Here is a 27,181-nt window from a genome sequence, read left to right on the forward strand (position 1 = left end):
AGGCTGAGGGAGGGCTGTGGGGGGAGGCTGTGAGGGTTGGGGTTAGAAAGAGGCTGGGAGGGGTCGGAGGGGGGCTGAGACAATGGGGAGCATGTGGGGGGAGGCTGGAAGGGGTTGGGGGTCAGAGGGGGGCTGAGGCAGTGGGGAGCGTGTGGGGGGAGGCTGGAAGGGGTTGGGGGTCAGAGGGGGGCTGAGGCAGTGGGGAGCATGTGGGCGGGAGGCTGGAAGGGGTTGGGGGTCAGAGGGGGGCTGAGGCAGTGGGGAGCATGTGGGCAGGAGGCTGGAAGGGGTTGGGGGTCAGAGGGGGGCTGAGGCAGTGGGGAGCGTGTGGGGGGGAAGCTGGAAGGGGTTGGGGGTTAGAGGGGGGGCTGAGACAGTGGGGAGCGTGTGGGGGGAGGCTAGAAGGGGTTGGGGGTCAGAGGGGGTGATTGGGGGGAGGTTGGGAGGGGCTGAGGCAGGGGGGCTGGAAGGGGTTGGAGGTCAGAGGGGGGCTGAGGCAGTGGGGAGTGTGTGGGGGGAGGCTAGAAGGGGTTGGGGGTCGGAGGGGGGCTGAGGCAGTGGGGAGCGTGTGGGGGGGAGGTTGGAAGGGGTTGGGGGTCAGAGGGGGGCTGAGGCAGTGGGGAGCGTGTGGGGGGGAGGCTGGAAGGGGTTGGGGGTCGGAGGGGGTGATTGGGGGGTGGGGGAAGGTTGGGAGGGGCTGAGGCGAGGGGGCTGGAAGGGGTTGGGTGTCAGGGGGGGCTGAGGCAGTGGGGAGCGTGTGTGGGGGAGGCTGGAAGGGGTTGGGGGTCAGAGGGGGGCTGAGGCAGTGGGGAGCGTGTGGGGGGGAGGCTGGAAGGGGTTGGGGGTCGGAGGGGGTGATTGGGGGGTGGGGGAAGGTTGGGAGGGGCTGAGGCGAGGGGGCTGGAAGGGGTTGAGGGTCAGAGGGAGGCTGAGGCAGTGGGGAGCGTGTGGAGGGGAGGCTGGAAGGGGTTGGGGGTCGGAGGGGGGCTGGGGGGAGGTTGGGAGGGGCTGAGGCGGGGGGGCTGGAAGGGGTTGGGGGTCGGCGGGGGGCTGGGGGGAGGTTGGGAGGGGCTGAGGCGGGGGGGCTGGAAGGGGTTGGGGGTCGGCGGGGGGCTGGGGGGAGGTTGGGAGGGGCTGAGGCGGGGGGGCTGGAAGGGGTTGGGGGTCGGCGGGGGGCTGGGGGGAGGTTGGGAGGGGCTGAGGCGGGGGGGCTGGAAGGGGTTGGGGGTCGGCGGGGGGCTGGGGGGAGGTTGGGAGGGGCTGAGGCGGGGGGCTGGAAGGGGTTGGGGGTCGGAGGGGGGCTTGGGGGGAGGTTGGGAGGGGCTGAGGCGGGGGGGCTGGAAGGGGTTGGGGGTCGGCGGGGGGCTGGGGGGAGGTTGGGGGGGCTGAGGTGAGGGGGCTGGAAGGGGTTGGGGGTCGGAGGGGGGCTGGGGGGAGGTGGGGGGGCTGAGGCGGGGGGGGCTGGAAGGGGTTGGGGGTCGGTGGGGGGCTGGGGGGAGGTTGGAGGGGCTGAGGCGGGGGGGCGGAGGCCGGGAGCGGAGCCTTCCGGAGGCCGCGGGCGGGCGGGGCTGGCTCGGGCCGCGCCTGCGCACGGGCTCTTGGCCGCCGGGCCTGCCGCTGTGCGGGGATCCCGCCGGGGCGGTGTGCGGGCAGCGGGGGGACCCGCGGGGGGGCTGCGGGGCGGGGCCGGCGGCCCGTGGGCAGCGGGGGTAGGTGCCCCGGGGGGCCGGCGGGGCTCGGGGGCGGGTGCCCCGGCGCGTGTCCTGGCCTCTGCCCGGAGCGGGGCGGGCCCTGGCCTGTCCCGGCCGCCTGGGCCCTTCCTCGCCGCGGCCGGGAAGCGAGCGGGCCGGGAGGCGGCGGCGGCGGCGGCGGCTGCGCGGGCCCGTCGGCGGGACGTGGCCGGTGGACCAGGCGTTCCCTCCCCGCTCCTCGCCCGGGCCAAGCCCCTGCGCCGGCCCCCGGTGAGTCCGGCCCGGCCCGGCCCGGCCCGGCCCGTGCGTTGGCCGCGGTCCCGGTCCCGGTCCCGGCCGGCGGGGCTCTCTGCCGGCTGTTCGGTCCCGCAGGCGGCCCGGCGTGAAGGCCGGCGCCCTGCTCGCGGGCTCCGCGTGTGAATTGGTCGCTCTTAGTTTACGCAGCTCGCTGAGCGGCAGCGGGTCGCTATGAGCCTTTTAACGCTACGGCTTCCCTGTTGATTGCTTCCCCAGTGCGCAGGAGGGCTTGTGGCTCCCCAGAGACCAACCCGTTCGTTAGCGCATCAGCTTTCCTGAGCTACCGCCCACTTCATGGGATGCGTGCAGTGGAAAGTACTCTCAGCCCTGCTCGACACCTAAAGTACCTTAACCCACGGCGCTGCCCGAAAAGAATTAACTGCAGCAGAGCAGGCCCTCCCGCCGTCCATTTGGCAGGTGCACAGAAGCAACATACACTGGGGGAACAAATTCAGGTTTTACAAGAGCAGGTAACTACCCCCAGGCTTCTCCCAGAGCCAGGATAAAACCCCAGGGCGGGTTCCCACTGCTTTGACCCACCGAACCACGCTCAGAGCTAAAAGTAGAACCTTCTTTCTGAAATGTTTTTACATACCAGTTCAGTTTTCCTTTATATCCTTTCTCAGTTGGCTAAACTTGCTGCTGCCATCTGTGCTTTAAGATACTTTGATGGAGTTAATCTCTCTTGGCTCAGGTCTCCCCACCTTCCTAGGTTCCTCTCCCCCCCCCCCCCCCCCCATTTCAAGGCTACAGTTTCTGCCCTAGCCTTACAGGTTTCATTCCATGTTTCTTCCCCACTATACTTTTTAAATTCATATGGACCTCTTTTGCTAGCAACTCAGCAGGTCCATACCTTGTTACGCTCTGGGGATTTGCAGGGAGGGGTTAAGAGAGTTCCTCAGCTCGTGGTTTTCTGTCATGTTAGACTGCAATTCCTACAAAGGACAGCTCACTTACCCACTAGATGAGTGGTCGGGGTCACCAATGTCATCAGATGTTCGGCTGCGTGTGTGTTCTCCCTGTGTGCTGCCCCAGCTCTGCTCAGACAGCTGGCACAGCAGACCTCGAGCGAACCGCCCAGCGTCCACAAAATCCATGAAGGTGTGAAGGCGCCCGGCCGGGTTTATTGTTGATGAAGCAGAGTAATAGCACTTGGCAGACTCTATGAGGATACTAGGACATGGATGCCTGTGACAATGGACGCAGCTCAGTCAGTGATGGGACTTTCCACTGCTCCCTAAGCTGGCCAAAGACACTCCCTCTGAGATGCATCATTATACACTGATAAAACAAATTGCTTTAGCCCAGGCTTCAGGCCTCTAGTACAAGGCTGTATATTTCAGGCCCTCTTCCTACTAAAACAGGTAATGTTCTCTCTGCTCCATCAGTTTGCATTTGTGCAATCTTTCTGAACAACCGCTAAGCTAAAACAGATGGCACGTGTATGCGTGGGAGTGACCCTGTTATCTTATTTTGATTCTGCTTTTATGTCTGCTTGTAAGAATGTATTAGGTGCAGGGGTGAAACTAACTTAAGGGACTTACCAGTACACAGGGGGGCCAGGGTCCTGAGCAAGGGGGGCAGGGGACAGCGGCTCTGGGCCCCCAGAAGGGGGCGGGACCTTGGGCAGAAGGGGCAGGGCTGGGGCCAGACTCCCCCAATCAGCCCTTCAGCACTGCCCAGCCTGTGCTGCCTGGGGCTCCAGCGGTGATTTAAAGGGCATGGGGCTCCAGCCGCTGGTGCAGTAGCGGTCGCGGCAGCCAGGGCCCTCTGCCCTTTAAATCACCGCCGGAGCCCCATGGTAGTGGCAGCAGCAGCCGAGAGCCCTGGGCCCTTTTAAATTGCCAGGCCCCGGGGAAGCTGTCCCTTTTTCTGCCCCCCCCCCCCCCCCTCGCAATCAGCAGCCCTGCCAGTACAGTCGACTGTGTCCTGCTCTTACCGGTACACCGTACTGGACCATGCCGACTTATTTTCACCTCTGATTATGTGTGTGATAGTAATGTATAAAGAGTTAAAATATGTTTTTCTTTTTCTTTGATTGTAGAGTGACATGGAATCCACACTCTTGGAATGAAAGAGAAGAAGCGACATTTGATAAATGGAAGCCATGAAGATACCAAAACTGTTCTATGGTTTGGGGATTTTTGCATGTGTAGCTATTTATGTGGTTTATATAAAATGGCATGTGGACTCCAAACCAATCTCGGCTATAACAGAAGGTGCTACTGAAAGTAGGAGAGACGAACTAGACCATCCGACTTTGACGACTGATCATGCAGTGTTCTATGGAATTATGTTTGACGCTGGAAGCACTGGAACTAGAATACATATTTTTAAATTTACACAGAAATCAAAAGGTATGACAAGCTCTTTAAATTAACGCTTTTTTTAATTTCTCTCCAGGCACCCTTAAAAAATTAGTTAAATCTTAATTAAAGTTTCTTGGAGACCATCCTATTTTAAAACCAATTTGTTCATCTCAGCCCCTGACTTGGTGATTATCGCTGTTAGACAAATGTGACTGATCAGCTGTACTTGTATAGCTCCCATTACTGTAATATCTGAGGTCCTCATAAACAGTAGCTCCTCAGTCCTCAGTACACTGCTCTGAGAATGAGAGAGCGTAAGTGGCTTGACCAAGGTCACACAGGGAATCTGTGGCAGGGCTGATCTCCTGTGTCCCAGACCTGTGACTTAGCCGCTGGACATTCCTTTGTCTGAACTTCCTGGAAACAATAGCCTCCTCTGGTGCTCCAGTTCAGCACAGTACATAAGCACATGCTGAAATCATACTGATTTCAGTGGGACTTAAGCACATGCTTAAAATTAAACGTGTTTACATACTGTGCTGAAACTGGGCCTAAAGCATTTTAGAGAAACAAGACACTAGTTGCCACACACTAGTTCTGCCTTGTAGTAACAAGCATCAGTGATTTAAATGTACTGCACAGTGAATCCAGTCAAAAAGACTAAATGAAGAGAATGCTAAGGACGGAAAGTGAAGCACTTTGGTCACTAAATGCCAAAGTTACTTCCCTACACGACTGAGGCCCAGATCCTCAGAGGTATTTAAGTAGCCAACTGCCATTGATTTCAGTGGGAGTCAGGTGCTTAAATACCTTTGAGGATCCGGGCCTAAGTATTAACAAAGGATTTTGTTCTTCATTCTGTTAATGAAGACATGGAGAATTTTTGTCCCCCCACCCCCAAATGTTTTCATAATTAATGAATAAAACTCAACAAGCTTGAATCCTAGTTTTGTTGTAAGTGTTTCTGTGGTGCATGTACAATAAAGCAGTGCTTTCAAAATGAACATTGATAGATACTTGTAAGGGAGGCATCATGGATAGAGTGTGGGACCTGTACTTAGATGACCTAGGTTCTGATCCAGTTCTTCTGCTGTCTTGCTGAGTTTCACTAGAAATATCCACTTAACGTCTTTGCCAGTCTGTACAATCACACTAATCCTATATCCCTCCGGGCTCTTGTGAGACTTTGTCAGTTGGTTTGTGAAGTTCTATAAGATCCTTGGGTGGAAGATGTTGTATGAGTGCTAAGTGTATGGTCTCCCGAATATATGATTTAGGGACAGATTGTACTTATCTAGGTGAGCATTTACTCACGCGAGCAATTCCAGTGACATCAGTAGAACTGCTCATGTGAGTAAGGGCTGCCCTATTCCTCACACAGTTCACACATCTGAACTGTGTAATTTTACCTTGGTTTCCACATATCAGTTCATCATTAAACAGATGATTCTTATTCTTTTACAGCAAGAAAATAAACCTTTTAATTGCATTGTAGATAACTTTTGGCAGTGTCCTTGAGGACAGAAACTTGGCTGTAACCATATTTAAACATTATGGGTGTGATTTTCAAACATGCTCAGCATTGGCCTAACTCTGCTTCCATTGATGTAAATTGGAGCAGAGTTAGGCCAATACTGAGCACTTTGAAAAGTTCCACCCTTGTGAGTTGGACTGTTTTGAAGGTAGATTAGCCTTGGTAATAGAAAAAGTGAGGACATGAAATAAGTGCTGAGAAACTTGGATTCTTACTGTTCAGGATATGAGCAGAAACCAGCACCTGTCTATCAATTGATTGTGACTCCTAAAAACCATTTTGACAAGGGTTGACCCCCCCATAATAACAGGTGCATTTTAATAGTAAGGCTGCCTTTGATTTTCCCCTTTAGATTAGGCTTCAGACTATTCCCATTAGCCTTAATTAAGCAAAATTAGCATATAAAGGTTTAACTTGCAAAATGATCTTTTATTTTATATCAAGATTTATGCTTTCTTACTCTTAAAAATTATTGCTTTTGCACAGAGACTCCCAAATTAACCCATGAAACATTTAAAGCACTGAAGCCAGGACTCTCTGCTTATGCTGATGATGTTGATAAGGTAACTATGCTTTTTTCTAATTGTAAAAAGATGTCTGATAGAAACTCACTCTTTATGTGCTTTGCAAATGAAGCAGTGTTGAATATTGCTATAGTACAGTAGACTCCTCTTTGTACCAGAGTCTTCTGATTGACTTCAATGGGAATTTGGGGCACTTGGTGTCTCCAAGAATTTCCCAGCAACTTGGAGTGTCAAACCCATGTGCTAAAAGCATAAATATTTTTACTAATTGATTAACATGACTACTTTGATAGAAACAATGTTATTGTCTTCCTGGAAAAGGATGGAACAAGTAATGTACCATGTTTCATCGCTTTCATGATTGATAAATTTCCCAATTCCATCAAATGAGCTAAACAGTCAGTTAAGCCTCAATTCAAGACTGCATAAAAGCACATACTTATGTTATCTCCTGGATAGGGATTCTTGCTTGAATGTTGTGGCCTTTTCCTGTCTCTGCATAGTCTTCTATCCACAGAGTCCAAGGCCAGAAGGGACCATTGTGATCATCTAGTGTGACCTGTAGCACAGGTCAGAGAACTGCCCCAAAGTAATTCTAAAACACATCTTTTAGAAAAACATCCAGTCTTGATTTTAAAATTGCCAGTGATAGAGAATCCACCACAACCCTTGGTAGATTGTTCCACTGATTGATTACTCTCACTGATAAAAAATTTATTTCCAGTCTGAATTTGTCTAGCTTCAGTTTCCAGCCATTTAATTGATTATACCTTTCTCTGCTAGATTGAAGAGCCAATTATTAGATATGTTCTCTATATACATATTTAGAGACTGTGATCAAGTCACCCCTTAAACTTCTCTTTGTTACATTGAGCTCCTTGAATCTATCACTATAAGGCATGTTCTTTGTTCATTCTCATGCTCTTCTCTGAACCCTCCCCAATTTATCAGCATCCTGTTTGAATTGTGGACACCAGAACTGGACTCAACTTTCCAGTAGTGGTTGCAGAGTGCTGGATACATAAGTAATATAACCGCTCTACACCTGAGATCTAACAAAATGTCTGTATTGCTTTTTCCTCTCTCCTCTTAGAGTGCTCAGGGGATACAAGAACTTCTAGAAGTTGCTAAGGATGAGGTTCCTATGGAGTTGTGGAAGTTTACTCCTTTGGTCCTTAAAGCAACAGCTGGTTTACGGCTGTTGCCAGGAGATAAAGCTCAGAAGTTGCTGGATAAGGTAATTATTTTTTCTTTACACTTCAGAGCAGAATTTGGTCCACTATAGAATACATACACTTTTTTCATATGCTGCTTTCAGTGTAATTTAAATATTCCATTTTCACCATTTAGACAGTATAGCAGTGCTCAGTTGTTTGATCACATAATACATTGCATGTAAGTCCTAATACAAGACATCAGTCCATTACAAAAGGGTGAAGACTTCATGATACTAGGTTTGTATGACTAGCCTCTAGTGTTCAGCCTTTTGTATCTAAAAACTGTTTGTAACCATATTTAAAAATAAAAAAATCTTTAATATGAGTTAATACTGTGTAGGTATTTTAAAGAACTTGTCAAAAATATTCTTGGCAAGTAATATTTTTCTCAGTATTGTTGATACTGTTGGAGTCAAGATTGTAGGTGTTATCAGAATTAAATTGAAATAGTGCATTATTCAAAAACAACAGATTAATGAGAGCTACAGAAAAGTCCATCCACAACTAACTCCAGCTATAGAGTAATTAGTCTATGTATGGACCTTGATTTAAATGAATATTTTTGGGCATCCTAAATGTGTTTGAGTTAAAACTCATTATAAATATGTCACATGTAAGTTTGAGGCATTTTTAGCTATTGTCAATGGTTGGTTTAGTACTTTAGATGTCAGTTCTTCCTGGTTTTAATCAGGGTCCTGTATTTTTGAAAGTTCACTGGCTACTGAATTAGCCACATAATAAATATGATGAGGCCGAATAGTTCTGCTCAAATTAGCTTTCATTTTTAAAATTGGGTTTCTAGCCCTTATGGTTGTGGGAATACCTATCAGATGTGCACCGGTGCCATATTTTCCAGAATTTGCAAGCAGCATGAAACGGTGGCTCTGAGAGAAATGTGAATTGTCTCAGTCAGCTCAATGTGTGGACTCTGAAGCCTAATGACAACTATTCTAGTACTGATAATTTTAGCAGAAACATCCAGCCAATGTGTTTAGCAATCATTGTGGGTTACAGTGTTGGATACTGGGGCATATCTGGTTAGTTACAAGAGTGGTGAATTCCGATATCAAGCTCCTCCCCTATCCAGAAATGTCAGTTTACCTCTGACCCAGCATGCCCTCATCTGTGCTAGATGTCTCGCCCACTGGATGCTAGAATCCCAAACTGCTTCTCATGCTTTTCTGGTGCCCAGAGCCCCAACTGTCCCATCCTATCTGTCAGCCTCTAGCTTCTCCCTGACAGCTGCACCCTAGAAGTTGAGTGTTAGCAATACAAAAGTCTGCAGCACACTGGAAAGTGACAATTCCAGGGCAATGTGAAATTGAACTTAATATCAAAGTATATAACACAGGAAACTGACTTTATCCCTCATTTCCGTATTGAATTTAGTCAAAGCTGCTGCAGAATTTCCAGTTTGACTTGTACTGGAAGCTGAGGGGTCTTCCTGCAGAATCTAGACTAGAGAATGTGGGACTTTGGCTTTAACTTCCAGTGTAGTCATGAGGCATTACTGTGCCCATTAGTAATGTTTTTCACCAGGGTGTTCTTTAACATGTCTTTCTCCTGCCTTCTTCTTTACGCACCCCGTGGGCTCCATGTTGCAGTCGCCATCCTTCTGGCTAAAGCAGGCTAAACCAGATTCCCTTCGAGACCCCATCAACATTTGTCCTTATTTGTCCAGATTGGTTACCGTTGAACAAAACGAGGTATTGTCTTGGGGTGGAGTCCACTGGCTGTGGAGCGTTGCCATGCAGCCTCTACTAACCCTGTCTCTGCATCGCAGTACAAAGCCATTGACTAGATTGATAACGTCGTTAGAAAGCTGAGCAGTGGTTATTACAAGCTGGATTCCAAGAGCTGCTCAGCACACGAGACTCCTCCTGACTTTAGTGAAGGTGCTCAGCAGTGCTCAGGATTTGACTTTGAGGCAGTAAAATGTTATACCACATACCTATCCCTGTCTAGCAAAAACTTCCACTGATTTTATCTTTTCCTTTACATTTAGGTAAAAGAAATTTTCCAGGCATCTCCTTTCTTTGTAAGGGATGACTGTGTCTCCATAATGAATGGAACTGATGAAGGTAGGCTGAATTTCTGAGGCATGTTTTTATAGTCTTACACATGAACACTTGTATAAATAGGTTGACAAAATTGCCCCAATCCTACAGCTGGATCCTCTAGTCCAGACTCTTGCGTCCGAGCTGAGTCACCACTGATGTCAGTGGAAATCCACATGCATGTGGATCTCTGCTAGCAGATCTCATTGCTGGAGTGAGGCCAATGTTTGTTTTTAATTTGTGCCAACCAAATTTAAAATTGTGCCGACCAAAAAACTTCTGAGGTTTGACATTTGTCTCCTAAATAAGTGGCTTGATTTTAAGTGCTTGAGCACCCAGCAGGTTCAGTTGAATCAATGGGAGCTGCTATGTGCTCAGCACTTCTGAAAATCAAGCCATGTTTTTAGTACCAAAATATAGACCTGGAAGCCTAAAGTTAGGCTCCCACTCTTGAAAATCTTGGCTTTGAGTTGCCTTCAGTAGACAGTATTAGTTCAAGTTGTCACGTAATCCAATTCTTAACTGTAAATGTACTAAGATTTTTTTTTAATATTATTCTTAATAGTCTGTAAATGTGAATTAAAGCTGAAACCCTGTTATGCAAGAGAATGCAAACTGAGATTAGGTAGGTTAAAATAAAAAGAATGCTGAAGTTGGGTCCAAAATTTGATCTAACTCTATAAATTTTCAAGGAAAATCTACCAAATTCTACATATCAAATGTTGTTCATGCTGCTCAGATAGTAAACTTTAAAATAGCTCCCTTTTTTTGCTCTGTGACAACAGTTAACTAACACATGCACTGGGCTTATTCCCGGCGGTGTGCTGATATTTTAACATTGATTATTTTAAGTTGTTAATGAGGCCTATTCATTTCTTCTATTAATAGGAAGAGACAATGTTTGTGAAGTGGGAAAAGGACAAAATTTTCAGTTCTCCAAAGTTCTTGGGGGAGAAAAATAGGAAAATGAAGAGAACCCAAATTCTTAGTATTTAAAAAGGGAATAACTTTAAAATGTCATAAGTGTAACAAAATTCAGTCAGTGCAGCCCAGACAGGAGTTGCTCTACAGCATGAAGGATCGCTTATTTGTTGATCTTTTAGCTAAAAAATGAAAGCTTTAGAACAAAGCCTTTGCTGTTTATCCACGGATGTGTTTAATCTGTAAAGTAAAGTGGTTGCCAGCCACTTCACGCAGAGGGACTCTGCCAGTTGGCTTGGATGTTATATAAGCGCTTTAGGACAGGGAATGTCTTTTTGTTCTATGTTTGTACAGCACCTGGCACCAGGGGGTCCTGGTCTGGGGCTCCTAGGCATTACAGATAATTAGTAATAATATAAATGTTGGCTGCAGAAGCATGTTCTCCATGTTTAAGGTCCCTAACTTTATGTTTATGATTCTCGATTTTTATGGAAGTGTTATTTCTAAAGTCTGTGGGTCTGATTCTCAGGTGCTGCAAATCTGCATAGCTCCATTGAGATTAATAGAACTATGCTAATTTACACCAGCTGAGGATTTGGCCCTTCGTTTCTAATTCTTTTGAGGGTTGCATTAGAGAACTACTTGCTAAAGGGGGGCATGTGATTGATTGGACCTTTTGCATTTAGTCTGGTGTAGGGTGACAGACCCAATTTGCTGATCATTTAATCTAAAATCTGTAGCTGAACTGTTGAAAAAGACAGCTGTATTTAAAAAAAAAAACCAAAAAACAAACCACCAAAAAAAACCCCTAAATCTCCAGTGACAAAATCTAAATCAAGAAAAATGTTTATGGTTTAACTCGCTGTTTGACATTGTTGGATATGAGCAGATGACGTTGTCTAATGGCATGTCTCTCTGGAATGTTCTCTTATCAGGAATTTCGGCCTGGATCACGATCAACTTTTTAACAGGTATGTGCATGGGTAGCTGTACCTGATACCCTGCAGTTTGTGCAGTTTTCCTGTCTTCAGTGTCCCTCCCTTGAGCTTATATATAATGGATGGGCTGTGAGGAGGTTCAGGGTGGCCAGCAAATACCTCTGGCTGAGGGTTTGTTTACATTTACGGGAGATAATGCTGCCTGCTTCTGGTTTACAATGTCACCTGAAAGTGAGCACAGGCGTTCTCATGGCACTGTTGTAGCCAGCGTTGCAAGGTATTTATGTGACAGATGCGCTAAAGATTCATATATCCTTTCATGCTTCAACCACCATTCCAGAGGACATGCTTCCATGATGATGATACTCCTTTAAAAATGTGTTAATTAAATTTGTGACTGAACTCCTTGGGGGAGAACAGTATGTCTCCTGCTCCATAGTTTTACCCACATTCTGCCATGTGTTTCATGTTATGGTAGTCTCAGATAACAACCCACCATAAGTTCTTCATTTTAAGAACACTTTCACTGCAGATTTGACAAAACGCAAAGAAGATACCAATATGACATTGCTATCTTTAGAAATAGCGCTCAACCCAAGGTTTAAGAATCCAAAGTGCTTTCCAAAATCTGAGAGGGACAAGGTGTAGAACATGTTATCAGAAGTCTGAAAAGAGCAACACTCCAAAGTGAAAACTACAGAACCTGAACCACGAAAAAAGAAAATCACCCTTCTGCTGGTGGCATCTGACTCAGATGATGAAAATGAAGGTGCATCAGTATGCGCTGTTTTGGATTATCATCAAGCAGAACCCACCTGTTCTCACTTTCAGGTGACATAAATAAGAAGCAGGCAGAATTATCTCCCAAAATGTAAACAAACTTGTTTGTTATAGCAATTGGCTGAACAAGAAGTAGGACTGAGTGGACTTGTAGGTGCTAAAGTTTTACATAGTTTTGTTTTCGAGTGCAGTTATGTGACACAGATAATTCTACATTTGTAAGTTGCACTTTCACAATAGAGATTGCACTAAAGTACTTGTATGAGGAATTGAAAAATACTCTTTTTTGTTTTGTTTTATAGTGCAAATATTGGTAATAAAAATAATATAAAGTTAGCACTGTACACTTTGTATTCTTTGTTGTAATTAGGGTGACCAGATCGCAAGAGTGAAATATCAGGACACGTTGGACAAATGGGGAGGCGGGAGCAGAGAGCCACAGGTGCACAGCCCCAACCAGAGCCATGAAAGGGGGCGCACAGCCCTAGAAAGCTGCAAGAGGGGTGTACGGCCCCTGCTGCAGCCCGCACCACAAGCCAAGTGGCAAGGACTCATGGCCCCAGCTCCAGCCCCCAGCAGAAGCCACGGGGCCAGGGGCACAGGTTTCTCCTCCTTCCTTCCCTCCCTCCCAGTGCCCTTCCCCAAGGCCCCACCACCACAACTAAACAATGCCCCACACAGACCCCCAGTGCCCTGACACAAAGGTCTCCCCCAGTGCCCGGCATCCCCCAACAGGCTCCCACTGCCTAGCACCCCAAAACACACAAACCTCCCCCACTGTCCAGCGCCCTCCACATCCTCACAGCCCAGCACCCCACACACACCTCCCAGACACTCATTCCATCACACCCTGTCCCCTTCCCTGGCCGCACTCACCAGTCCTGCTGGGAGGTCTCTGGCTCCTAGCGGGGGGCGAGTCTCCAGACTCTCCACATGTTGCACCCGCCAGAAGCGCGAGCTCCGTGGCTCCCATTGTCCGGGAAAAGCGCCAATGGGAGCTACCGGAGCCGTGGAGCGGGGCTTGCAGGCGGGAGCAGCCCGCGGAGCAGCCCGCAGAGCCCCCTACCCCGCCACCCTAAGAGCCAGAGGGACCTGCCAGGAGTTCGAGGGGGTCACGGCAGTGCCTACCTGGGGTGGCTCCCGGGAAGGATCTGGCAGGTCCCCCTGGCTCCTAGGATCAGGAGCGGACGAGGGGTTTCCATGTGCTGGGCCCCCACAACTGCGAGCTTCGTGGCTCCCATTGGCCGGAAAAAGTGCCAATGGGAGCTGCTGGAGCCGCGAAGCGGGGCTTGCAGGCACTGACAGCGCGCAAAGAGCCCCCTGCCCCAACCCTAAGAGCCAGAGGGACCTGCCGGGGGGCGAGGTGGGGAGTCCTGGCGGTGCTTACCTGGGGCAGCTCCCAGGAAGCATTCGGCAGGTCTGGCTCCTAGGGTCGGGGGGAGGAGGGCTCTCTGCCGGTGCCTGCAAGCCCCGCCCCCGCAGCTCTGATTGGGCAGGAGGGAGCCGGTGCAGCATACGGAGACCCTCTCCGCCTCTGTGCCTAGAGGCCGCCCGCACTGCAGGCTCCTGCTGGTGGCGGGTGCGTGCGCCACCGGGAGCTGCCCCAGGAAGCGCCGCCTCGCCGGCAATGGTGAGCGGTCCGTCCCCGGTACTGGGACAAAGGGTGTCCCGACCGATGTGCAGTCGGGACGTGGGACAAATGGGTTAAAATCAGGACGTCTGGTCACCCTAGCTGTAATTGAAGTCAATGTATTTGAAAATGTAGAAAAACATCCAAAAATATTTATAATAAATTTAAATTGGTATTCTGTTGTTTAACAGCGCAATTAAAGCTGCAGTTAATCACGACTTTTTTAATCTAGTTAATTTGTGTTGCATTAATTGCTTGAATTAACTGCAATTAATTGACAGCCCTAATTCCTAGTATTTATACTGCGGGTGCTGCCGTTATCAGGCAGGCTGGACACTTACACAGTGTGTGCACATATGTACTGTGGGTACACGAGAGAGAATGGAAATTAAAGAAGCAAGTGTGCTCCCGTGCATCTAGACTATTTGCTTCAGTGTTGTGAAATTAAAATTTAGACACGGGATATAATTTTTCTAAACAGAGAGAAAATAAAATGGCTTAAAACAGTGGTAACGGCTGTGTCTACACCACAAAGGCCACGGCAGCACCTCCGCAATGCTGCGTCTGTGCTGCTGTAGCATGGACGTTTCCGACATGAACAGAAGGGGGCTTGTCTGTTGATGTAGTTAATCCACCTCCCCAAGAGATGGCCGTGTAGGCTAGGCCTAAATTTCTCTTTGAAGAACAGTATTTATGGCTCCCATTTTATAGACTTAAAGTTCAAGGGATTACTCACATACCTAAAAGTTAAGCATGTGTTTAAGTCTTGGTGGGCTCAAGGCCGAATAGTAGTAGTTTGGGTTTTTGTGGTTTTTTTTTTTTTTTTTTCTTGATTTAAGGATCTAAGGGAAAAAATACAATGATTATTTCCATACTGTGAAAGGTTATCTCTGTGCAGTTTGGCACTCCATCCAACTAGTCTGCCTTTCATTTGTTTTTATAGTTGGCCAAAAACCCAGGTAGTTAATTACAGACTTGCTTTCCGCTATATGAAAGCTAGTTGTAACTGTATATGCTGTTCATCTCTTATTGTCTATGGGAGGATGGATTTTTTTTCCCTTTTTCTTAGCCATGTTTGTTTTTATTGCTTTATGGCTTTGAGTTATTACTGAACACGCAATGGCTTTCATTATATCACATGATTCATTTCAGGTAGCTTAAATGCTTCAAGAAAAAGAAGTGTAGGAATGCTGGATTTAGGAGGTGGATCAACACAAATGACATTCCTTCCAATCACTGAGGTAAACTGAACACGTACTGCAGGGAAACACTGAACAGGCATTCTGCTATTCTTGCAAAAGGATTGAGGCTGTTTGTGTTACATGAAGGCGTGCCTCCTACTTGTCTCTTAACAAATCTGGAGTCACTTCCTCCTAGTTGCCATGGTACAATGACGGTGGTGTCAATGATTTGCGGTCAAGAGAAGACAAGTCTTACGTGAGCTACTTTCTGGTTAGGAAAATCACAATCTTTCTGTAGTTTCCATTTGTGTCCATAAAGTACCATGCGGTGGGGCAGGATTGATCTTTCATCCAAAGGGGTTCAGAACTGGAATAAGGGGCCATTGCAGGTTAGGAATGAGGTGCATTGATGGAAGTCATGGAAAGAAGTGTATTTTGTTTTGTTTAAAATCCTTATTTGCATTGGTTTGGTGTCAATATAAATGTTTGAGCTGATGTGACTCTGTAGTGTCAGGTCACTGTTTTAACTCCTGTTCCTGTGTTCTGGTCATCTCTAATAGATCCAGGGCTAGTCTGAGACTAGTTTGTAAATAACTTATTTCCACAGCCAGCCATGTTGCAAATAGGAGTTCTGTGCGGATGGTAACCTGTTTGTATGCTCAAATACTGTATTGTTACTCCTTGCTGTTTCTGGACGTTCTAAAAAAATATTACAATGACTTCTTTGTTTCTCCTTATAGATAAGTCTCCAGACATCACCAGCTGGCCATATCACTTCATTTCAGATGTTTAACAACACATACAAACTGTATTCGTACAGGTTAGCTGTGGGGGGAAAAGAGCGTCTGGTAAAGATGAAAGCCAATTATTAGATGAATGTGATTTACGCATGTGCTTAACTTTAAGCGTTTATGTGCTCTGCAGAACTGGGGATCTCACAAGTGTTTACCTCTAATACAAAAGCCAGAGAGATTGACTTCTGGAAAATTACTGCTCCTAATAGTCACACAAGTTTATTAGAGTGGCGGACACACTGTGACAACAGGAAGAAGATCCAGTCAGAGGAATCATACCACATATTCTCATATAGCTACAGCCAAATAGACTCCACCTTAATTTTTTCCTTATTGTGCTTTGCTGTGTTGCAGTTTAGGTTTGCTTATTTTCTGCGTATATGTAACCATAACTATAACCCTTAGCTGACATCCTAACACGCTCTAGCCAGTGGAAAGCTGACGGAAATTGAGTACCATTGTGATCAGTCCGATTCCGAGGGTATCATGACAGCTGCGCAGCCTGTCAGACACACGCTCTAACAGCAGCACAACAGAGAGGGGGTTGTGACTTGGCCCCGGCCGCTGGGCTGAAAGGGGTTGGGAGAGCTCGTTCCCATGGGTGGAGGGAGTGTTTCATGTCTCGGCGGGACGTTGTTCTGGGCTGGAAGAAGAGCTGAGATAATGCAGAGCTGTTGGGAGATGGGAGGAGGAGCATTAGGGGAGATCCTGGAGGGCTGCTCCTCCTTGGCCGCACTGCAGTCTGGTTTTCTACACCCTCCCAAAAAAGACACCCGCCCTGATTTAGTTGCAGTCTGAACAAGCAGGATTTCACTCTGACAATCCATCCACTGTCTTCCACTTGAGAGGAAATGATTTTGCTCGTTTGTCAGACTGTGGGAGAGATGTTGTTAATGGAAGTGACAGCTCGACCTTCACTCGAACCAGGCTATTCGCTGCTGCGTCGAGACGGTTTGCTGGAACCGTCCTGCAAATAGACATGACTCACTTGCCCCAGTGTGATGCCAGTAGAAGTGTACTCTTTCACAGCGGCTTTTCTCCTCCACAGTTACCTGGGACTCGGGTTAATGTCAGCAAGGCTTGCGATTTTAGGCGGCATTGAGGGACAAGCCTGTAAGTAATCTGGCACAGAGCTCTTGCATTTCAGTGACTTGTAGGATAATTTTTATAGGCCAAATGATCCTTTGGGCCAGAGGGTCCCAACATCAGGTCCTTGCGCACTCCCAGTAACTTCATCCTTCCCCCGTGGGTGCAAAACCCATTCTCTGGGCCATAGGAGCATAGCCTGTTATAAGGGGAAGTGGTAGTTCATTCACTTGCTACTCTCTCCGTTCTCAGCCTGCCCGTGCCATAGATGGGACCACTGCATGTCTCTGGGCACATCTACCAGCGAGATGGGTGTGGGCAGAGGATGGTGCTGTCAAAGGAAGGCATGGGCCATTACCAGTCCATATGAGGATAGGGGGGATGTTCAGGCCATGAGTGAGTTAGAAATTGCTGGGAGGTGGGAGGATGCTGAGTAGGACTGTGGCCAGGAGAGGAGGGATTGGCAGTTGACTCCTCAGCATGTGTCTTAATGCTGCTTGATCTATTTCTTTCTATTACAGTAAAGGAAGGAGAGGAGCTAATTAGTCCCTGTTTATCACCCGGCTTCCAGTGTGAGTGGGAACATGCTGAAATAGTGTACAGAATTAAAGGGCAGAAGGCAGGTATAGTAACTTATTTCTATTATGTTCTAGATTTGCATGTTAAAATCAGAACAAACAGCATGCACTTTCTGGATCTCAGTCTGTTTGAGATATTCAGTTGTTTTGTTACTGTAACTTTGCTTTGACCTTAGGCTATTCCTGCCCAAGAGATTTTTCTCCCTTCATCCACACCCCGTCTGCTCCAGTGTGTAATAGGGGGAGCTGTAATGAAGATTAGTCAATGGCATTTTAAAACCCATCCTGTCAAACCCAGGTCAGAGCATGTCTACATAACATGATGGTTTACAGTAAGAACCTCTGGAGCCCTGTCTACACTAGCCCTTCCATCATGTCTGCCACTGGAGGAGCTGCAACAGCGGGAAACTCTAAGAAAAAAGTCTAGCATAACCAGGTCCAGACACTTGGGGCCAGATTCTAGCTGTTGCAGATCAGCCTGCCACTATTGAAACCTGTGGAGCTTGGCTGATTCACACCAGCTAGAGGTCTGGCTATCCAAGTTTTCCAAGCCATTTGTGCTCACAGCATATCTACCTTTTTTGCTGGGTTTTCAAATGGAAAGGAACCCTGTTTTGCAATAGCAAATGAGTTTTCATTGCAGAAACTGTTGTTCCCTTCCCACAAACCTCCTGCTTTGCAGGCGTCGGTTTTGTACAGGGGATCTGAAAAAACCCAGATCCTGTCTTGTGTCTCTCAATGTGACGTTCAGTCATATATTCCCAAACCTTGTTCTTCATCCACAGTGCTCTTCTCAGTTGAAACAGCCTCTTTGCCTGCCCCCAGGCCCTATTTTCAATTTGAGTTCGAGAGTATTTCTCAAATTATTCACATGCCACTCAGAGTCCTACCTTTCCCTTATCACAGACTAGGGCTGTAGATGAATCGCAGTTAACTCACACGTTTAACTCAAAACAATTAATTGCAATTAAAAAAATTAACCAAAGCAGTTTTAATTGAACTGCTAAACAATAGAATACCACTGACATTTATTAAAAGTTTTTGGATGTTTTCTGCATTTTCAAATATATTGATTTCTATTACAACACAGAATACAAAGTGTACAGCGCTCACTTTATATTTTTGATTATAAATATTTGCACTGTAAAAATGCTAAAAGAAACAGTATTTTTCAGTTCACCTCATACAAGTACTGTCATGCAATCTCTTTATCATGAAAGTTGAACTTACAAATGTAGTGGGGGTTTTTTGTTACAAAACTGCACTCAAAAACAAAACAATGTAAAACTTTAAAGCCTGTGAGTCCACTCGGTCCTACTTCAGCCAATTGCTAAGAGAAGCAAGTTTATTTACATATACAGAAGATAATGCTGCCCGCTTCTTATTTACTGTATCACCTGAAAGATGAGAACAGGTATTCGCATGGCACTTTCATAGCCGGCATTGCAAGGCCAGATATGCTAAACATCCGTATGCCACTTCATGCTTCGGCCACCATTCTAGAGGACATGCTTCCATGCTGATGATGCTTGTTAAACAAATAATGCGTTAATTAAATTTGTGACTGAACTCCTTGGGGGAGAACTGTATGTCTCTTGCTCTGTTTTACCTGCATTTTGCCATATATTTCATGTTATAGCGGTCTTAGATGACACAGCACATGTTGTTCATTTTAAGAACACTTTCACTGCAGATTTCACAAAAAGCAAAGAAGGTACCAATGTGAGATTTCTAAAGATAGCTACACCACTAAACCCAAGGTTTAAGAATCTGAAGTGCCTTCCAAAATCTGAGAGGGATGAGGTGTGGAGCATAATTTCAGAGGTCTTAAAAGAGCAACACTGATGCAGAAACTATTGAACCCGAACCACCAAAAGAAAATCAACCTTCTGCTGGTGGCATCTGACTCAGATGATGAAAATGAACATGCATCGGTCCACACTGCTTTGGATTGTTATCCACTCATCAGCATGGTGGTTGAAGCATAAAGGGACATGAATCTTTAGTGCATCTGATATGTAAATATCTTGCAATGCCGTCTACAACAATGCCATGTGAACACCTGTTCTCACTTTCAGGTGACATGGTGAACAAGAAGCAGGCAGCATTATCTCCGCAAATGTAAACACACTTGTTTGAGTGACTGGCTGAACAAGAAGTAGGACTGAGTGGACTTGTAGGCTCTAAAGTTTTACATTGTTTTGTTTTTGAAAGCAGTTTTTTTGGTACATAATTCTACATTTGTAAGTTCAGCTTTCATGATAGAGATTGTACTACAGTACTTGTATGAGGTGAATTGAAAACACTATTTTGGTTTTTACAGTACAAATATTTGTAATAAAAATATAAAGTGAGCACTGTACGCTTCGTATTCTGTGTTGTAATTGAAATCAGTATATTTGAAAATGTAGAAAACATCCAAAAATATTTAAATGGTATTCTATTATTGTTTAATAGTGCGATTAATTGCATGATTAAAAAAATCATGATTAATCACTTGACAGCCCTATTACTAATCCTTATTCTCCTAGTCATACCACACCTACAAATCCTTTCTGAATGATGTATTGTAACCTAGATGGGACCAAACTGGGGACCATCCAGTGTGCTGGCATGAGGGAGTAAAGAGGGTGTGGGAACCCCTGTATTTCCCTGCACTGGTGTGCCATTCCACCATTCCCTGCACATGGGGGGAAGCAGGCTCTGCAGTGCCAGCCTGCAAGTACCCAACTTATTCAAGTGAATGGGACAGGGGAGTGAGCAGAGACCTGATCCCACCCCTCCCAGCACTGCCAGCCGTGTGGTTATACCAGTGCATTGGAGAGCATGTGTGTCACAGAGTCCCTAGGCGATGCTCTGGAACTGCTCCCTACGAAGCCAGTCAGGACTCTGGTGAAGTCTCCTCTGTGTGAGCAGCCTGTCTGCAGGCAAAAAGCTCACACGACTTCCACCTTCCTGAGTCTGACCTCGGAGCATTCAGCATCCTCTGCCACTCTGTGCGCTTCCCACAGCGAGTCTGCCCAGGCGGGGTCCTGGGGAAGCCAGAGGGTCCTGCACCCCAACTTCACAGTCAGACGTGACTCTTAGCTAGCCAGTAAAACGGGTTTATTAGATGATGGGAACACGGTCTAAAGCAGAGCTTGTAGGTACAGAGAACAGGACCCCTCAGCTGGGTCCATTTTGGGGGGCAGTGAGCCAGACAACCACATCTGCACTTCACTCCACGTCCCCAGCCAACCCCCAAATGACTCATTCTCCACCCCCTCTTCCTCTGGGCTTAGTACCTTTCCCAGGCCAGGAGGTCACCTGATTCCTTTGTTCTTCAACCCTTTAGCTGTCACCTTGCAGGGGGGAAGGACCCAGGCCATCAGTTGCCAGGAGACAGAGTGTCTGCCAGTTAGGTATACTGGTCCTTGCTCTGCAACAATTACACCCCCTCATCCAACCACCTAGAGACTTAAGAAATGCATAGGGGAAACTGAGGCACCCCTACAATATTCAGAGGAAACATTAAGAACAGTCCCACTTCATCACAATATGCTGCCAGCCCAGCACAGTTAACACTCTCCTGGGAGCACCAGAGAGCACAGGAAAGAGATTGTACCTCTCTAAGTCAGCAGCCCTGCAATAGTCTTACTGTGGGCTGCTTTGTCCACTGATGATGTCGTCCGTACTTTGGACCCATCTGGTTCCCACTGAAGTCAGTAAGTTTTGCCATTGGCTTTATCAGGAAGAGGATCTGGTCCTTTATTTCCATGGATAGTCTCTAGTAAATTAGAGCATTGCTGACCTAAGGGGACCAGAGGCCTTGCGGACCCTGAAGAAATTAAACGGTGGTGGTGGTGGTGGTTAATCACCAGCATACGATTTGCTGGGTCTCTCTGTTTCTTTTAGGAGAGCATCTGTATGAATCCTGTGCTAACAAAGTTGCAAAACTGCTCTACAAGAAGGTGCATAAAACAGAAGCCGTAAAGGATTTGGATTTTTATGCTTTCTCCTATTATTATGACTGTGCAGCAGAGGTTGGTCTAATAGGTACATTTGTTTCTGATTTTCTTTGTAATGCAAAGGTAGCTAATGGGAGAGTTTGTGGCCCTTAAAAAAAAAAATATCCAGTTACTTCACAAAGCTATCAAGGCATTATGTCCTTGGTTATATAATGTACAGTTATATAATCTTTTTATAATCTTTTTTGGAAGATCGGGTACTATAAAATTATTTTGGAAAAAAGGCAGAGGGACTTGGAGGTCTGACCTGAAACAGTTTTCAACCTTTTATTTTTAATCACTAAATTTCAAAAGTAGACAGTGTCCTGTTAAGGCTAAAAAACAATTTTTTAAAAAAAGGACAGACTGGCTGAAGTTCCGCTTCTCGGTCCATATTAAGGCATCTAAATAAAGGCCTGATCCTGCACCAGTGAAGTTGGTGGCAAAACTCCCACTTACTTCAGTGAGTGCAGGATCCAGCCCTCGGTGGTCCAATTTCCAGAAGTGTTTAGCGCTCAGCATTTACAACTGACTTCACATGCACTCTGTAAAACATGCCCTATTTCCCCCCTTCTAGATAAGGGAAAAGGAGGTAGCCTGACAGTCAGTGACTTCGAAATTGCAGCCAAGTATGGTAAGTAAAGTAAAGCAGAAAACACTGGCCAAGATTTTTAAAAGTGGCTCGTGATTTGGGGGCTCTCTTTTCCGGGGTGAATCTGAAGGATCTTAAAGAGGCCTTATTGTCAAAAAGCGTTGGGCACCCACTGTCGAAAATCAGACCCCTTCTAAAGTGTCTCAACTTGGGTACCCAAAAGTACTAGTTACTTCTGAAAGTTTTGGCCACAATTTTTCTAATAAGTCCTTATTTTTTACAAAGACGGCAAAAAAAATCTCACAATATAGATGTCTGAGCTCTCTTGCAGTAAGAATAATAAATGTCATTTAGCAATTACCTTGAAATCGTAAGTGTAAAATAAGTGGAATGTCCTCTTAATCTATTCTTATCCAGTTTATTTTTTCTTAAAGTTTATACTTGTGTTTAAAGGTGATCTGGAAAGAGGAGAAAATAGATTTTTACTTTTTTGGGGGTGGGGACTTTTTTGTTGTGTAAAGACGATCTGAAAGTTTTTTAAAAACCAGTAAATGTATTTGTTTATTAGAAACTTGGCTTTTTCCCCCCTCCTTTTTTCCCCTCCTCCCCTGGAGACTCTGTGCATGACATGTTATTGTTTTGACATCAGAAATACCATTCAAGTAAAATCTGATTACTTGTGAAAAGAAGTGATTTTTATTCTGACTCTTTACATGCCTCTGGTTTTGGTAATGCACATTTAACTCAAATTGTTTAAAAACACTCGAGAGAGAAGTTGCCTTTGTGAAAGATTCAGCATTCTTGCCCTGTCCAGCAAGGGCTGAGATTGTTCACAGTCCACATCTCAACACTTTCATGAATTCTCCAGCAAAAACCAGCGATGATCAGGCTTGAAATTCCTGGTATTTTAAGGTTCTAAACAAGCAGAAAAAAGTTGTTTGATTCTACAAAAAACTTGCAGGCCCTCTTTAAATATCTGTAAAGAAGCAAAAAAAAATTTAAAAACCCCAAGACACAAGCCAGTTTTTCTTAGCTTGCAGAGGTATGTCACAAGTTTGTTTATATACCCAAATAATATTTACTAATATCACAAACTGATTGACTGGTTGATTATAAAATGTTTAATGCCTACAAGTCACCATAGGTAAGAATTTGTCTGTGGATATAAACTGTTGCTTTTCTGGGTTGCAGATTATTGCAGTACAGTAGTTAATTCTCTCTGCTCGCTTAAACTCATCCATATCAAATAAATAGAAACGTTTATGCATCTGAGCAGTTTGTACATATTCTCTGCTAAGAACGTCTGTTAAATGTGCACTATTCCAAGACATTTCATTAGGATTTGGTTACTTGGGATGTGTAAATGAGAGCAGAACCACTTTAATGTAGTGGAGAATCAAGCCCTTTGTCTCTTGACTACATCCTATTAACCTCCAGATCCTGCAGTCGCATCCTGGCACCCATGCAGAGCCTCGTCACCTTCAGGATCATTCTGCCAGTACAGTCAAGTACACTTTTAGGAAGTAAAGGTTTTCGCAGAGGGGTCACTGCCTCTTTGATCGCTTTACTAGACTTTGAATATGTTTTGGGGAAGGGAGGAGAATGCTTTTGAGAGAGGATGGCTGCGTAACAAGGTGCAAACAGATTTTGAGATGCGTACTCTTTTCTATATCTACCTTAGGCCTGGTTTACAAAGAAAAGTTCTATCCGCATAGCTACATCAGGCAGGGGTGTGAAAAAAACACACCCTGACCGATGTCGCTATGCCGACACAGCTGCCTCTATGCTGGAGGTTAGGTTGATGGAAGAGGGCTTCTGTTGACATAGGCCTGGTCTACACCTAGAATATAGGACCATCTAGCTATGTTGCTCATGAGTGAAAAATTCACACCCCTTGAGAGAAGTAGTTCAGCCAACCTACGCCCCAGTGTGGACATCATTAGGTCAGTAGAGGAATTCTCTGCTTCTCAAGGGGATAGGTTAACTACAGCGGCAGAAGACCCCATTCATCGCTGTAGCAAGTGTCTGCAGCGGTGCTGCCGTAGCACTTGTCGTGTAGATATAGCCAAGCTAACTTCGTTTCGAGGGCGGTGGTCCTAGAAACAGCATCATTCTGTCTGTTGGTATAGGTCGTGTCTACACTACAGAGCTATGCGGACACAGATTCCATAGTGTAGACATAATGTCCGTTGATGAAAGGGGTGTTAAGACTGGGGAGCCTAAAATTAGGTCTCCTGAGTCCATATTTCCGTGCCGAAATAAGTGGCCTGAATTTCACCAGTGCTGAGCACCTGTCAATTTCAACCTTGGGACTGTGGCGCTTTTGAAAATAAGCTACTTACGTAGGTTCCTAAATGTGGACTCTCTTTAGGCAGCTGTTTTTGCAAATCTTGGCCTGTTTTTCCTTCTTCTGTTTCTGTTCCACCCATGCACAGGGAGAATAAACTAACCTATCTTAGGGATTTGAATAGTCGTTTATAAATTGAAGAGTCAATTCTCTCTCTTCATTCTTCTTAGTGTGTAAGACCATGGAGGTGAAGCCGGGAGACAATCCTTTCCTTTGCATGGACCTCACCTATATCAGTTTGCTACTGCAAGAACTGGGCTTTCCAAAAAGCCAGGTGTTTCAGGTAATACTTCTCAGTGCTGTGTTGAGATGCCTCTCAACTTGCTAGTGATGTACACACACAACAATAGTTTTACTCCTCTCCTTTTTTCTTTCTAGCTTGCCCGAAAAATTGACAATGTCGAAACAAGCTGGGCTTTGGGAGCCACCTTTCACTACCTTGATTCACTTCACAGGCTGCAATATTAAGGCTTCTGGGCCTGAACCCTCAAAAGGATTTTGAGTACTTCAGTCTATGGGTACCCAGCCTAAGGGGACTTAAACAGGCGACTGATTTTGCTCACTCTTTCTGATAATCAGACCCTTTTAAAAGGTGATCTTAAGTTGGGTACCCAAAATCCCAATTTATGAAAATACAGAGCATGGCAGCTAAAGAATTCGCCATTGATCTTGCAGTGTTTGTAGAAGACTTGATGCTGAAGTAGGTCATCCTGGTGAGAATTCTGGGATTCATTAAGGGGCTTTGTTCACAACGCAACTACAAATTCTATGAGAAAAGTACACCTTTGTGGAACATGTCTGTGTCATTTTTGCTTGTAATATGCTGAGGTCAATGTTAGAAATGGCCACTCCAGATGTACCTCTTCTTTTATGGTTCTGATTTATAATGTATTTCTTTGGTAATGGTCTCTGGTGAATTTTTAACTATTGAAATGTTTGAAAATTAATGTATGTAAGTGAAGACAATGGCATTGCCTAGCCAAGCTGCTGGTAAGAGCTGATGTTGGCTTTGGAATGCAGTGTGGGAGACTTGATTCTGCTGGAGTATGGCTAAGCTTTTGGCCCCCTATTCCAGCAGAACTCGGGCGTATTGTGGAGATGACGGGCACACTTAAGGATCTGAGCCACAGCCCATTGCAATCTATGGGAGCTCTTCATTGGCCCTAAAGGCTGAGGTACTTTAGGCACTTGCTGTTGGAGGTGGGGTGGTGGAACTCCATTTCAGTCCTTTAGGGGAGTCCCAGGCAGCATGACTTCACTGGGACTGGAAGGGAGATGGGGCTTTGGAGTTGGTACAGGTCTCCTATAGGGCTGGTAGCCTCCTGCTGCTCCCCTAAGATTTGCAGGGCTTGGGGGGGCCAAACCCTTACCACCACTCCCAAGTGGAAGAATTTTGGAGGACACACTGCCAGAACCACCCGCTTCCTCAGGTCCCCTGCTGCTGGACTTCCTGGGCAGTTGGTATTCATCACCCTAACATGAAGTGTTAACTAGTAAAACGGGTAGTTCCTAGATTTGTATGTTGGGAGTGCATCAGGGCATGTGTTTTAATCTTCAGTGATGGTGAGAAGAATCTGTCATGTGGTTTTGTGGAGGGCAGTACTTACACACGTCCACATATACTTGAAATGTGTTGCTGCTTGAATAGGTGTAGTCGTTAATTAACATAACTTCATACAGGAAAAATCCTGAGCCTGGTGTATCTCTGGGTTTCAGAGGCGTGGAACCTGAAGAGACTCGCTATTAACCAGTGCTTGGAGTGCCCCTGTCTGCCTTGGATAGATGAATGTATTGTTGCTGCTCTGAGCATGGATTGCAGAAGCCTGAGCTGTGAGGAGGTAGGAGGCACAGCAGAGGTGGTTGGCACTTTGGCTGCAACACTTCTATCGGTGTACTGTATATAGGGGGACGGCTGTTCCTCACACACACACTGCAATAGGGAAACGATGTGTCAGTTATCCATAAGTAGTGGATTACGTCATGTTAATACGTAGTCAGCATAGACACTAGCCGGTTTTTAATATTTTATAAGGGCCTTATCCAAAGCCCCATACAGTCACTAGGAGTCTGTCCAAGGACTTTGGGTTAGACCCTAATTGAATAAAGCTCAATCTTCATTGCCCGAGAAGCACAAACTTGGTGTAAAACCCATGTGGGGAAACTCATCAGATTTTTCTAAAATGTTGTTCTGCTTGTCATTGGCGTTTTTGTCTGTAAAGTAGCATGTATGTGACTGTACGATGAATATTTGAAAACTATTTTATTGGCAATAAAATTTTAATTATAAATTGGGATGTTTCCTATTTGGATTAATGCATGGTACTGTGGAGTGATTGTCTCTGTATAACAAGTCATTGCACTGATAATGAAGGTAAGCTGCTATGTGTTAATGGGAAAACACTGCATCTTAGCCTCTCTTCTATTGCAACATGGAAACTTCTGAATACATACCAAGGTCCTGGGATGAAAGTTGCTACATAAGTGTAAGATACAGTAATGGTATTTCCAGCTCTTTGTTTTGACCAGGATCATACTGATGGGCTTACCTTAAGAAGGGTTGGGCTTGGTTTCATTGACATAAGTCATCTACTAACTGTCAAGGCTTAGGAAGACAATTTCCCTGTGGGTTATGATGTGCGTCTACTGGAGCGTCTTTCATCTTTCTCTGAAGCAACTGATGCTAGACACTGTCATAGAGGACACTGAACTAGATGGACCC

The 27,181-nt window shown here is 46.0% G+C and overlaps 1 protein-coding gene across 4 annotated transcripts; it reads left to right on the forward strand.

Moving 5' to 3' along the window:
• Positions 1-1,615: 1,615 nt before the first annotated feature.
• Positions 1,616-26,753, forward strand: ENTPD6 (ectonucleoside triphosphate diphosphohydrolase 6). Of its 4 annotated transcripts, XR_013345793.1 has the most exons (17): positions 1,616-1,709; positions 2,205-2,458; positions 4,033-4,345; positions 6,318-6,394; positions 7,449-7,592; positions 9,177-9,278; positions 9,578-9,653; positions 11,486-11,521; positions 15,051-15,139; positions 15,820-15,899; positions 16,922-16,986; positions 17,481-17,582; positions 21,432-21,572; positions 22,101-22,157; positions 24,633-24,745; positions 24,841-25,175; positions 26,179-26,753. XR_013345793.1 is itself a non-coding variant. In XM_077814259.1 (16 exons), exons 3-16 carry the CDS (start codon positions 4,087-4,089, stop codon positions 24,928-24,930), a joined length of 1,431 nt encoding a protein of 476 aa, XP_077670385.1. In that variant the 5' UTR covers positions 1,616-1,709; positions 2,205-2,458; positions 4,033-4,086; the 3' UTR covers positions 24,931-26,753. The 4 variants fall into 4 exon arrangements, 3 of the variants coding, with proteins under 3 accessions (XP_077670385.1, XP_077670386.1, XP_077670387.1); XM_077814259.1 differs by having other exon boundaries at positions 24,841-26,753; XM_077814260.1 differs by lacking the exon at positions 9,177-9,278 and having other exon boundaries at positions 24,841-26,753.
• Positions 26,754-27,181: the final 428 nt, after the last annotated feature.

This window comes from Eretmochelys imbricata, chromosome 3, assembly GCF_965152235.1.
Source record: "Eretmochelys imbricata isolate rEreImb1 chromosome 3, rEreImb1.hap1, whole genome shotgun sequence".
In the NCBI taxonomy this organism is placed as follows: domain Eukaryota; kingdom Metazoa; phylum Chordata; order Testudines; family Cheloniidae; genus Eretmochelys; species Eretmochelys imbricata.